At 41.4% G+C, this 13,738-nt stretch overlaps 1 protein-coding gene across 5 annotated transcripts in view; it reads left to right on the forward strand.

Annotated features, from left to right (window-relative positions):
- Positions 1-320: 320 nt before the first annotated feature.
- The window catches only part of LOC143214475 (transducin beta-like protein 2), an 80,297-nt gene continuing 66,879 nt past the window's right edge, over positions 321-13,738 (forward strand). The window contains exons 1-2 of one of the 5 annotated variants that reach the window (XM_076435582.1): positions 3,830-4,155; positions 4,996-5,240. In XM_076435582.1, the coding sequence (XP_076291697.1) occupies positions 5,090-5,240 (151 nt within the window). In that variant the 5' untranslated portion in view covers positions 3,830-4,155; positions 4,996-5,089. Of the gene's footprint in view, positions 547-3,829; positions 5,241-13,738 lie in introns of those variants that run through there. The other 4 variants (XM_076435583.1, XM_076435584.1, XM_076435581.1 and 1 more) reach the window with 4 other exon arrangements.

Genomic DNA, 13,738 nt, shown 5'->3' on the forward strand with positions numbered 1-13,738 from the left:
ATTGAGATGGAACGAAACCATAAACAGTGGGTACTGTGTGACCGACCAAATAGATCGATAACACTACAATCACTTGATTGGCACGTCTAAAAAATCGAAATTATTTGATTTCTATTATTTTTCATGATCCGCCAACATTATCCCGCCAAAACGGTCTCCTCTCGCATTTATTTCGCCGTGTACTACATATTATGCTGACGTCGGCAATGCTTGTTACAGTGGTGGTAAACAGTCAGCTGACTAGTGGGAGAACCGGCTAACCGGTGGAGGGGATTATGCGACTCCTGGCGGAGAAGAACCTCGTCACGCCTGCATTATATTATAAACAAAGAGGCGTGACACCGATGCATCGGCACTGCCGACACCACCACCAACGGGGAATAAACGTGGATTTCCTTGGATCGAATCGAGGATAAAAAATCGAATCGAATAGAATCGAAACGTAAACAGTTCTTCCTGGGATGACCATTCTTCTGCTGGCGGATGAGTGTCGACCGAGGATCGACTTTGATCGTCTGGAGATCGACTTGGATCGTCCGATTGACGGTGAGTGCGATTGTTTTTGTACGACACGCACGTGAGCTGACAAGTGTTTTCCGGTAGCCGATAAGAGGACCGAGGGTACGCGTGCACTTTTCATTAAGAATGAATTTTGGCCGATCGAGGCCTGCAACACCGTCGGACGCGAGAGCTATGTTTATAAACAAAGCGTCAGACATCGTTCGTCGTTCCGAGGGAAGATGTTGACATTTAAATAAATTATCTCGGCGTGCCTGGTAGCTCCGTTATTAAAGCGGGTCTGTTCTGTCAGTGGAAACTGACGTAATATCGGATGGCGACGACGATAGTCTGACAGTTCGGGGCTATCGAACTGTTTGCCGATAGACCGCGGAAAACTCGAACCGGAAGTGTCTAAAGGGACCAGCGGAACCGGGAACAACCTGCACACCAATGTCGTCCGGTGGAACGAGCAAATTCAAGACACGCGTTAATGCTGTACGTGTGTTTACCATTCGCCGGATTGAAGTCCAACCGGTATACACACATATATATGTATAGGTTCAGCGAGTCTGACGTCGCGTCGCGTCGGATCAAACACGCAAACAAGACGTTCGTTCTCCAGCTCTTTGTCGATCGTTTTTTCGGCCGTTGAATTTGCACCGACCACCCCTGCGTCGCAACCGCCCAAAATTATTCTTCCCGGTAACGTAGACGCGGCGTAGCGGATCTCAACCGCGGAATTGCGCACTTCTTTCATGGCGCTTTGCCAATTTCAAAGTTCAGGTACAGTTGAGATCGACACGCGCCGCCTGGATCCGGGCATGCATTGGAATCAAAATCACACGATCATTACATATCGAACGATACTTCCCATATCGATCATTATTATACGGAAAAACTACTTAAATATATACATATATTGCTTGTAGATTCCAAATTTTTTATAAGTTCTAGACACCGTAATTATATTACTTGCAGAATAAGATTGGCTTATGCTAAATGGTAAACGTTGTGTTATTTGCGTTGCGCGGCAATTTTGTCACAAGGCGTCCGATACTTGTAAGTGACTCATTATTAATGATTCAGATATAGATCACACTTCTGGGAGATAAGATACAATACCGATTCGAGAAACCCGATGAGTTTAGCTTCGGAATATTTGAATTCAGCGTTCCCTCTCCCCTCTGTTTCCACAGGTAACGTTTTGCTAGTGACGAGTTTCCACGAATACGAGTAAGAACAGCACGCGTGTTGAGACTTTCCTGTTATAAGTTGCAGTTTCTCAGAAAAAGGGGAAAAGGATGCACCGAGGAAACCGTTTTGTTGTGCATTATTTTCTTTATTTTCAATTGAGAAAGTCTGAAATAAACGATGTATACACGATTGGACTGGTTTTAGGAGTTACACGTGTACTCCCGTAACGCGGTTACTCTTATGAAATGCGTTCCCCAAACCCATAGAAGGGGGAAAAGCGTCCGTGAAACTTGACCTCGACAGGTTATCGCGTAGGGCAAACGACCTTTAACTCCGCATCAGGGTTCACCTTGACCATAAAGGTGTTCCCAAAGAAATGCGTGTGACTTTTGTTTGACTCGCTGTACCGCGTCTTTCAACGAACAGTTAATAAAAAAAATAAAAAAACAAGATTACTTGACAAATTCCCGATCGTTCCAGCGAGTTTAGCAGCGAATCGTCGAAAGCCACGCGCAGATAAAGAAAAAACAAACAAGACCATTTCGTATCGGCCGCAGTCATTGTTTAATTATCAGCAAAGCGACGAAAAAAAGTTGACGCTTAGTGCGCAGCAGTTCGGTATCGAAAGTCCCAGATGGAACGAAAACTTGAGTCACGGAGCAAACTCTTAAGACGCATTAGCCCGATACGGCTTACATTTTTTATCGTAAGCTTTCTGTAGACTTTGATGACAAGTGCGTGGAGACTGCCTACATATGCAGTAGTTGCGTACTCCTTAGCCCAGACACAATTGATATCGTTTAATCTCTTGAATCGCAAGGGCTTGAAAGAGCGTTTCTCTAGAAAAGAAACCGCAGTTTTAGTTTTTAGTTCAGTTACAAATTGTAAGATATAAGATACGAGGAAAGAAATTTAAACAATTTGATAGAGTAAAGGATGGCATAGCGCGAGATTGAACATAATATATTTAACACCCTGGATGCGAAGACGTCTGTTTATGTACACACTGGCACAGTATGGTGGCCGAAGCTTGCACGTGAGAGAGCTGAATCGAGGACGAAGACGTTCGAAATGAGGAAAAGTAACGGGGCGAATAACGGGTTGAATTTAACGCATCTTGCCGTTACGAGCTCACGTTTGTCAGCTCAGTCGTTAGGTCACTGTAGATCGTGCAACAACTGTGACCGGCTCCACGTGGATAATTCTACCGTATTTCGGTCATGGAAGACCTGCTTCCGGTGTAGCACGACAACAATTAGTTCCGAAGTAGCGGCGACGGAGTCGAATTGATCGGTAATTACGAATTCCGACTTGACCGACTACGAACGTTAGAAAAAAATTAGGTCTACAATGTCTACATAGTCGTTGCAACGCTGGGAATACCGTTCTCACGTTTCAGGAAACGAGCATCTTCTACGAATGATCTAACGCAACAACGTAATACTGTCGTTTCCGGATATTCGATATTTCCCATTTTGCAGGAGGCGCGGTCTGATTACGTCAAACAAGTAGAATAATCTACTTCGAGTTTTCCTCAACTTGTACTCGAGGAATTCCACTTGAGAAGTACGAACCGATGAGATCATCGAAGCGTAGGAAATGCAAATCTTACTCAGTAGATACGGATTTTATCGGTCAGGCAGGGACACTCAGGGACACTGCACCTACGATAACCGAGCAAGCGTGGTTCGTGTCTAGGATAAAATGGCACTCGAATCCCCGAAATTCGCGGTGGCTTATGGGAACTTACTAGCCAACGATATATTCATTCAACTCTATCTTATCAATTTGTTTAGAATATGAAAACGATTATCAATTAATCCCATAACAAGCGACGAATACCGGTCCATTCGAGTCCACAGTATTCGTCTGTTTATATTTTATTGAATGATACGTGAGCGCCAGCGGTTGATAAGAATTTTGAATGCTATCGATTGATCGATTGATGCGATTCGAAAAGAAATGGAAACCGAAGAAGCGGATTCGCGGCCGCGAACGCGAACGCCGCGGTCGCCGCGCTATTCAACTCGTGGAATTTCCACGGCGCAAGTCCGACAGTCCGACGCTCGCCGCGGTGGGAGAGCATCTCGGATCCTTCGTGGGGGATGTTGCATAGTGGGAGATGTTGGTAGGAGCGGATTAAACCGCAGGAAGCACAGGCGCCAGCGCGTATATACCGGCACTAATGGCGCGTTTCGGCAAACACGCGTTTCAAGCTGCGACGATCGTTCCGTTCACTCGCGAGTCGAACTTCTGAACGTGTTCCGAGCACCGCGATGACTCCGTCTAATTTAAGAGTGTGCCGCCAGAGCACGCGATCGCTAGAAGAGCTTACATAAGTTTCGCGCGGTAACAACGATCGCCGTGAGTGAATCGCAATTCTTGATTTCTTTTTTCCCCGTTTTTTTTTTGTTGTCTCTCTTTCGCAACCTCCGTGTCCATTCTCGGAAAAGCAACCAGGTGACGAGTTTTTTACGAGATTCTATCAACAACGAAGCTCGACACTCTCTCGTTTCTTCCCACGAAAACGAAACAGAGTCGCCGCCGGCTTCGGGCTTTCGCGCTGGTTCGCGTGAACAACCATGACACAAAACTTGAACAGTGCTCGCCGATAACCGCAGCCGCCGAGCACCATCGGGACGAGGATCGCTCCGGCAGACGAAATTTCGGACTTCGAAGTGTGTCGCGTACGAAATCGAACCGTCGGTGACCCAGAAACCGTTCGCAGAGCGGTAACTTAATCATCGCAACGGACGAATCTCGCAACGGTGCCAAGAAAAAAAACCGATCCAGGGATCGAGGAATGCGAACGTTGTTCCTTCGACGGGGTGCGCGGCGCGGGTACGAGCACTATTGCGGTCTAGAAACGTACACCGCGACACACCGGTGACGGTTACGGTTACGGTTACGGTTACGAAATTCGCGGCACGGAACTGTATCCTTCCGTCCGAAGGGTTTGCGCAAGCCTACGCGTACCGCGTAGAAGAAACGTGTGCTTGCTATTCGAAGTTGATCGAGCCGAAGGGGAAAGGGTTAAAGAACGCGTGAGAATTCGAATGCGGCGCGCGGATATTTCCGACTGGCCGACTGGCCCATGGTGTTTCGTTTCTACAGTTCGCGTGGCCCGTGGCGGAAGCCAGAAGACGCGTCGATCTCGCGAGTCCTGTCTATAAAGCTAGTGATTCAGGCCCGCCGTGGAGTTGACGCACTGGCCGCGATCGTTGTAAGATAAACTCGTGTTTTTTGGAACGCACGCGGTCGTGTCTGTGGCTCGGAGTTCACCACGTTGATTTCGGACAGGTCCAGAAAGTAGACGAGAAACGCGCGTCGCGTCGTTGGTGCGGTGAGTTAAACAGGAATTTATAGTGAAGTGACTCGAGAACACGCGGTGAAGATGGAGGATGCAGAGACAAGATTCGCGCCGGGATTCAGCGTGTCCATGCTCGTGCTCGCGAGCACGTTATTCCTCGGCGGAGTCGTCCTCGTGATTGGCTACATCGTTAGCCGGTTGTCACGGTCTAGCCGAGCTTCGGATCCACCGAAAAGTAAGCTGCCTGCCATTGACAAAATTTCACTATGTCCGTCGGGTGCACACAGGTATAGGTTCCTGGAAAGAAATCACGCTTGCGTGTTCGCGCCGTCGAACCGCCGCTGCCGCACGATCTTCTTTTATTTATCGTGCTTTTTCACTTGCGGATCGAGAGATAATAGAAACATTCGATAGATATCGTGCTTCCGACGTTCGTTTCGTCGACTAGATGCGAGGCATCGACTAATAGTTTTTTCTTGCCATACCGAATCTATACCGGGATTCGTTTACGCGAGAAACGTTTTAACGAATTTTCATCATTGATCCTCGGCGAATTTCTCATTCATGAATGCCGATAGGCTGGCGTCGGCCGATGGTAAGCGATCCTAGCACGTTGCTCGCTCACCGCTCGAATATCTCCAGTGAAAACTCTATTGCCGCCGGCCTCGTTCGATCCGGATGAATTAGATTCGTTTAAACGCGAACGGATCGACTCGCGTGCTCCCGATACTTTCGCGAAACCAATGTACATACTGCTTCATTCACGGTCCGGTTAATGCGCGAAGAATTGGCGGGAAATTATGGTTTCGCGAACACACTGCTCAACCGACCTACCCTCGCCTACCTATCGTTACCGGCCGGAATAATTATATTCGAAACGAACAATAAAAACACGATAAAATCTTAGATATAGAAACGTTTATATATTTGTACGGCGTATTCTAATTTCTGGAAATTTTACCGTTTCCCTTCGTCATTCCACTACGATAACATACAATTACTTCTGTTAACGATCATGAAACTCCGATGTCAACTAGCGCACTGGATAAATGTTCTTTTCGATCAAACGTTGAGATATGATTTGATGATCGCAAATCGCATTCGGCAGTCCAGCCCGTTCGAAATATCAAAGTAGCGCATCGGTGGGACTCGAATGGTTTTGCGGAGAAGAGTGTACAGAAAAGAATAGACAAAGAGAAGTGGAGGGGGCGACGAGAAGTATGGGGTGAATCAAAGATACAAAGAGGGAAGCGCAGCTGCGTTAACGCGCAATATTTCGTACCGGAACATGTATACAGTATACTTGTCGTTCAATTTGTTCTAGACTTTTCGAAAACCTTTTACTCGTAAGACTTTTTAAATATCACGTGGTTATGGTCGTGTATAATCAAATATGTACCCACCCCCATTCTCGAGAGTTTCGAAATGGAAAAAGGATTTCTCGATGTTTCATTGATTCGACTAAGTTTCAAATTCGCCATCTAGATTTTACAATTCGGAAGCAATTACATTAATTGTGAAATACAAAATATGTAGATGTTCATATGCAACAGCATAATATTTTCAATCTATTATACATATTAACCCTTTGATCTCGGAGCTATTTTCTCTGGAAAATGAAACATTGCTTTTCCAACCTTGAATAATTTCATTCCATATTAATTTTTTTCTTTGCACGAATATGAAATTGATAGAATACCTCGTGCAATGCTTAAATCTTTAGTAATTGATTAGACACCAACATATTTGATAATTTGAATAATGGTACAGCAGTTTCTATGGGTTAAGTAAGAAAATAAATTTCCATTTCACTCCAGTTTGTTGCAATTCAGGCAGTAAACTGTGTATTTTCCATAAAGATTCGCTGTCTACTGACATAATTAGTCTGCGGATGTTTATGCATTATCCAATTTCAGTCGAACAAATTCAAAGAGAACGTGGAATTAAATAAAATCCTATTCTTCATGGAAACAGTCTTTGTAGATCCGAAACAAATGAAAATTCCACAGAATTCTATCGAATATTATATTTTAGCCTTTTTTGAACATTTTCATAAGCCGTAAATGCCTGGTCATAATTAGACTGCGGATCTTTATGCAAGATAAAAATGTTTTGCGTCGATTGTGGGAAGCAGGAATAGCATGGAAATTGATTTCATCCCTTAACGACTTCGTTACATTAAAAGCAACGTTACAACATTCTTGGATTTTTATATTTTTTATATTGTTTTATATTTCACCCAACCAATTTCTTCATAAATGCATAAAGATCCGCAGTCTAGGGACAATGTTAACGTTGCAATGGTCGTGAATGGAAAAATCTTGTGCGAATTTTGAGAGATCGCAGCGTGAAAGTCGCGATCTTGAACCTGGGAACGCGTCCGCAAGTTTCGCCGCTGCGCGCGATTATCAAGCGTGTCGATCGCGAGCGGAAAACGTGGCCGTCGCTCGCTAAACCATCGTCGCCACAATGAATTTTGCTTCGCCAGGAGAAACAAACCGTCTCGCAGTCGCGGGTAGTTTTCTGTTCCATGTGTGAACGCGTACATGCGTGCACGTGTGCGTGCGTGTGCATTTGGCGTGGAAAAGAGACCGGGGAGCAGCTGGATGTGCGCGCGCACACGCACACACGCGCGCGCACGAACGGGCACCCTTGCGTATAAATAAACCGACGACGCTCGTGTATTTATACGCGCGTCTCGCGTGCGTACACGTGTACTTACGAGGAGAAACGCTCTCAGGGCCGTACACCGGACAAACACGCGGGAAGAATGGACAATCGCGCGAGACGACCATACCGATCCATCGAGGTCTTTCTACTAACCCTGGCGGAACGTAATCCATCAAAATGGTTACTGCCGCTGGCATTAATGGCTACATGATTTGCTTAATTTCTTTCGAGAACTTTTTGCTAGATGTTCTCCTCGCCTAAAAAATTTTTCATCGACCAGTTCCCGCCTTGATACAACTGACCGGCTGCTTTTTTCAGGCTGCCTTTATTTTCTTCCTCTGCAAAAAGTCAGCAATTTTAAGTAATTTATTTGAGAGACGACTCGCGCGATCGATCGTGCAAGTCCTGTCGCGGTAACGTAGAAGGCAAAACGCGTTTTACGCTCGTCCTTAATTTCACACACGACTCGCATTAGAATACCGGGCCTTACGAATTCGAAATTATTGCTAATTCACTTCCGCGAACTCGATCTTTTTTTATCGATCTCGCGCTTCAGACAACGCTTCCAAGGAGGAGTGTGCACTTGAAAACTCGAGGAGCGAAACGTTTAATCAGTAGACAGCGGATTTTTATGCGAAATAAAATGTTTACGCGTCACTTGCAGGGAAGTGGAGCTACAGTGACTCCCACTAATATTCGGATACTCTTAAAAACACCGTAACTTTTCAAATATTGGACTATGCGATTTGAACTTTTTTGGAAAGCTGGAGCAATTAGTTTACTACAGGATGTGAAAAGAAATTTTCTCAAAAATTGCATTTGACCGGAATCGTAGAGGAAATACTAAATGTTGCATTTTACAAGTTTTTTATGCGGATCTTAGGTGAAGTACCCTATGCCTGGACAGCATGTTTTTCTATTTTAAATTTTATCACTTTAAATAAACAAAAATAATTTTTTTAGACTTTTAACATACAGTTCAGAGTTTGTAAAGTAATTTAAAATAAAAAAATCATTGTTTAGGTGAATGTCTTAATTGTATTAACAAGAATAATTCAAACCTATAATAATAGTTGGACATATTAAATCCAATCTAAGCTAGTACCTGGACAGAAGTAAAGCCTATACCGGGACAAATTGAATTTACATATAATCTGCAACAGACACTACATATAGAGCTCCAAGCACTATGGCCGCTACGGGGAGCGAGACGCGCGACCGGGAGGAATGGCGGTATTCCTTGAGAATGCCTCCGATCGAGCAAAAATTTGTCCATGCCTGATCTATGTATAACATCGAACTTTATTCAATCTTTAATATGATGCACATATGAATATATTATTATTGTGTGTATATTACACATTCTGCCCTTAATTTGTTGTGTAATTATCTTTTTTCTTTCGTGTGAATTATTATTGATTTCTTGTTCCTGTTTTTTTTTTTAAATTTGGTATCTCTCTTTTTCCTGCTTTTTTGACAAATGTTCTTCTTCTATAATTTTTTTTCTTGCTTCTTTTTTCAAATCGAATCGTGTCCGGATTTTTCGGCAGACGTCGCGATTGTTTTGAAAAGAGTTCGATGACTCGGAGTTGTGGTTCCCATGCCGATTTGGCGGCCGATATAAATTTGTCGCAGTGCGCTACATTTTCCGGACCAGTGCGACAAAACACGTCCCTGAAAACGCGGGACGCGCACCGCGAGTAGTGCACTGACCGCTGCCAATTATTTCTATTTGTCGTGTTTTGCTTTTTCCGTTCGAACCGAAACGAGAACAAGGAAGGAAGCGAGGAAGGAACTTACGATATCGATAATTTATTCGACCAGTCTTTGGTCGTTGTAATTATTAGACTGTGGATTTTATGCATTTATCACGACAATGGAAAGGTAAAATTTAAAGCAGTGAACGAATTAAGCAGATTTAACGACATCGGTGTATTAATTTCAGCTTAACACAATACCGACTGGTAATTATTGCATAATTTTGAATAATCTATGATACAAGGCTGAACACTTTTTAATGAAACCTTCAATAGCAACAGCAATTTTTATTGTGAACTTATACAGTATAGCTTTTTTATGATCGGACCAAACGACTTGCTTTTTTTCAGCAATTAGAAGAATTGATTTACCAACTGACATGCAAAAAATATTTTGAAAAAATTGCAATTGCTGAGAATTACATGAAAAACTAAAAAGAGACACCATTTATAACCTTCTTATTAGAGCACGTAATGAAAATTTAAAATATGCGTTTAATTCTACGCCTCGTAGTTGTGCTGAAATTATCCAAAAGAATGGTGGCCCAACGAAGTATTAGTTATTATATTATATATAGTATTATTAAATATATTATTTATATTGATTGTGTTGTAAAATAAAATACATATTATATACATATAATTACACTAATATGAATGGACCAAACAAACGACTTCAATTTCTCTGTAAGACTGGAAGAATTAGTTTAGTAAATGACGTCTAATAAATAAGTTGAAAAAATGCATTTGGTCGGGGAATTGTGAAGAACAATACTATGAATTGATTTTTACAACTTTTCTAGCTGGGCCAATAACAAAAATTTAAAAAAATGTGTTTCGTCAACTGGTATAAATTACATACGCTCTGAAAATTTCATTGTAATTGGTTAATTGATTCACGAGTTATGAACAAAAGTGGTAAAAATGGCAATTTTTCTAAATTTCCGGCTTTTTACCACTTTTGATCGTTTATAACTCGTGAACCAATTAACCAATTTCAATGAAATTTTCAGAACGTATACAATTTATACCAGTTGACCAGACACATCTTTTGAATTTTCGTTATTGGCCCAGCTAAGAAAGTTGTAAAAATCAATTTTTACTATTATTTTTCACAATTCCGTCCAGATGCATTTGTTCAACATATTTTCTACACATCATTTACTAAACTAATTCTTCTAACCTTGCAGAGAAATTCAAGTCGTTTGGTCCATTCATAAAAATGTTGTTCTGATTTAAAGTGTGTGGAATCAGTTATGCTTCTTACTGTGTATGATTTTTCTTATTTTAAGTTTCGTATTTACTTTACTAACAATTAAGCTGAGTTAGAGTACTAACAATTAAGAGCTAGCTTAAGGAATATAATAACTACAACTTCAGAAGAATGTACTTTACATCGACGGGCCAATTTCTCTATTTACATGCTCGCGCAACTGTACATATCAGCACGGTAGCAATCGTCGCGGCCGTGTCATTCGGGTGATCGTCGCGTCGTTGAAAAATCACGACGATAAGCTATCGTGTGCTCGGAGCAACCGAGGTACATAGCCCAGCGCGATACCATTATTTTCGGTTTCCTTCGTTCCGTGTTCGATACGATGTTTTAACGGCCACCCTAGTGACCCAGAAACGATAGGAAAAATTTCGGCTGCGGTAGCCATATTTCACTGTTCCTTTTCTTCGAGCAGATAGCACGCTGCTGCGCGTTTATATGTATGTATGTAGAGGTCAGCAGAGCTGAAAGAGATCATTTTCTCAAAACTCGGAGATACCATCTCCGGCGTAGAGGTTCTCAGATTTGATGGTCGAACGGTAGATTACGAACGTTTCGAACATGACTTAAATGGAAGTTGATCAATCGGACGCGTAATACGCGGCGGGGAGTTCCTTGGCGCTGAACTCGCGATCCATACACTGCCGCTCAAAAGTATGTGGACACTTCCTTAATTCTTATAACTACCTGAAAAAAGTTACGATATCTTTGGTAAATTTGATTATCTTGTATGTATTTCAGTTCGTACAGTATTGGAGAACATATTTTAATAATAATTTATTAAATATCTCACCGAGAGAGAGAGAGAGAGAGATAATGATAAAAAATAATTATATTTTCTTTTCGTCTACATATCCACCGCGTGCTTTTATGACCGCGTTTACTAGTCGTGGCACATTCTGGCTACATAACTTTTTCATTACTTTACTTTCAATAAGGTTCCACTCAGATTCTAAGATGTCGAACACAAATGTTTTTCAAATTTGGGACATCGTTTTCGGACTTGTCCATCTACACGATCCCATATAGTTTTTCTTTTATTTATTTAAGAAAATTGAATAACTAAATCGTTTATTTTGATGCTGTTAGAATACATTACATGTACACATATATTCATAATAGACTTTAGCAATAAATATTGTTCGATAGTAATAATAGATTATATATCACAAATTTCACGAACACGATAAGTGTCCACATACTTTTGAGCGGCAGTGTACATACATATAGTAATCGCCGTAAACGTAGATCACGGACCGTCGAGAGAGACACCACGTAAACGTGGGTACTTACAAGCGCGGTCTCAGCCTCTGTCCCGTTTTACTTGGATGTTTACCTTGCTGTATTGTGTCGTAGAACTGGGTTGAGGTTAGGTCCATTTTTTATTCTTTCCCTTCTACTCTCGGGAACTTAAATGTGACCTCACGGACCACGGCGTTCGACTAAAATAAACGGTTCCGTCGGAATAGTTGAAATCATCGAGTAAACTTTTACGAAATTTCTCTGTTTCTTTCTCTTTACGTATTCGTTTGTTACATGCTACTACTACAGGGTGTCCCAGCTAACTTGACCACCTTGAATGTCTTTGTTGTTTCTAAAGATACGTCAAATGTCTGAAGGACAAAATTGAATGGTAAAATGGGGCTCATAAGATACCAACCACCTTTTTTTTTTCATGTAATTTTTTTACGAGACCTCAAGGTCACCTTCATTTTTTTAAATGGAATGAGGTATTTTTTAATACATCAATCGATGCAGCTGGACATTCGTTATAAAAAAAGTACTAACCTATGTATGTAGAAAAGTTAGTAATTCAGGAGATATTTCAATTTAAAAAACTCTAAAATATGTACCATTACTGTCGTACAAAGACGTTAGTGTTTACTTACTTATGTAACGTCTTAGTACGACAGTAATGGTATTTTAGAGTTATTTAAATTGAAATGTCTCCTGTGAACTACTAACTTGTCGACATACATACTTTTTTATAACGAATGTCCAGCTGCATCGATTGATGTATTAAAAAATACCTGATTCCATTTTTAAAAAATGAAGGTGATATCTTATGAGTCCCATTTTACCATTCAACTTTGTCCATCAGACATTTGACGTATCTTTAGAAACAACAAAGATATTCAAGGTGGTCAAGTTAGCTGGGACACCCTGTATTCTCTACTACGTATGTAACTGTAAAAATTGTATCCTTACCACCGCACCGGGTGGATCCCCTCGGGTTCGGTAACCGAACCAGCGCACAATGGCGAATTCGGCTGAATTCGTGGCCAAAATTTATATCTTGAAATCTATGATGAATTATTGAAATTGAATTATTGATGATCTTTAAAATAGTATAACCTGTTTTATAATTGTACCAAACGACCTGACTATTTGAGAATCAATTAGAAGCATTAAAACTTTTATTTGGGCTCTCTTAATGAAAATTTAAAATATACCTTCTGTAGATTTTCACTACAATTCCGATCAATTGCTCTTTTTGAAAACAATTCTTTTCACATCCTGTAGTAAACTAATTGCTCTAGCTTCTCAAAAAAGTTCAAATGGTATAGCACAATATTCAAAAAGTTGTCGTCTTTTTTAGAGCGTCCGAATATTTTTCCGAGTGACTGTACATAGTCCACGACTCACATTATTGATAATTAACGTTGCTACAAATTTTAGTAAATTTTATTCATAATAATCGAATATATTTAGCAAGAAACACATAATTATTAAATATGTTTAAGATTCGCTTAAGGGAGTAGACCCGCAATTTGCTTTATTCGAAAGCATACAACGTGCTGCCGAATAATCCAGATTACCCCTCATAAACGTAAGACTTTCGAGAACGATCGCAGCAGAGGTTGATCTTATATTTAGCGTTTTTGGCTAGTGAAAAACCCAGTGTTTGTATTATTGAGAAAGGGTCGACTTCCGCCCCCTGGCAATCCTGGAAACGAGTCTACCCGCCTTAACGATGGTATATCCTGTGGAAGGTCTTTTGATTAATGTTTTATGACGGTCACGGTATGAATG

This window comes from Lasioglossum baleicum, chromosome 12 (genome assembly GCF_051020765.1).
Source record: "Lasioglossum baleicum chromosome 12, iyLasBale1, whole genome shotgun sequence".
Classification (NCBI taxonomy): Eukaryota; Metazoa; Arthropoda; class Insecta; order Hymenoptera; family Halictidae; genus Lasioglossum; species Lasioglossum baleicum.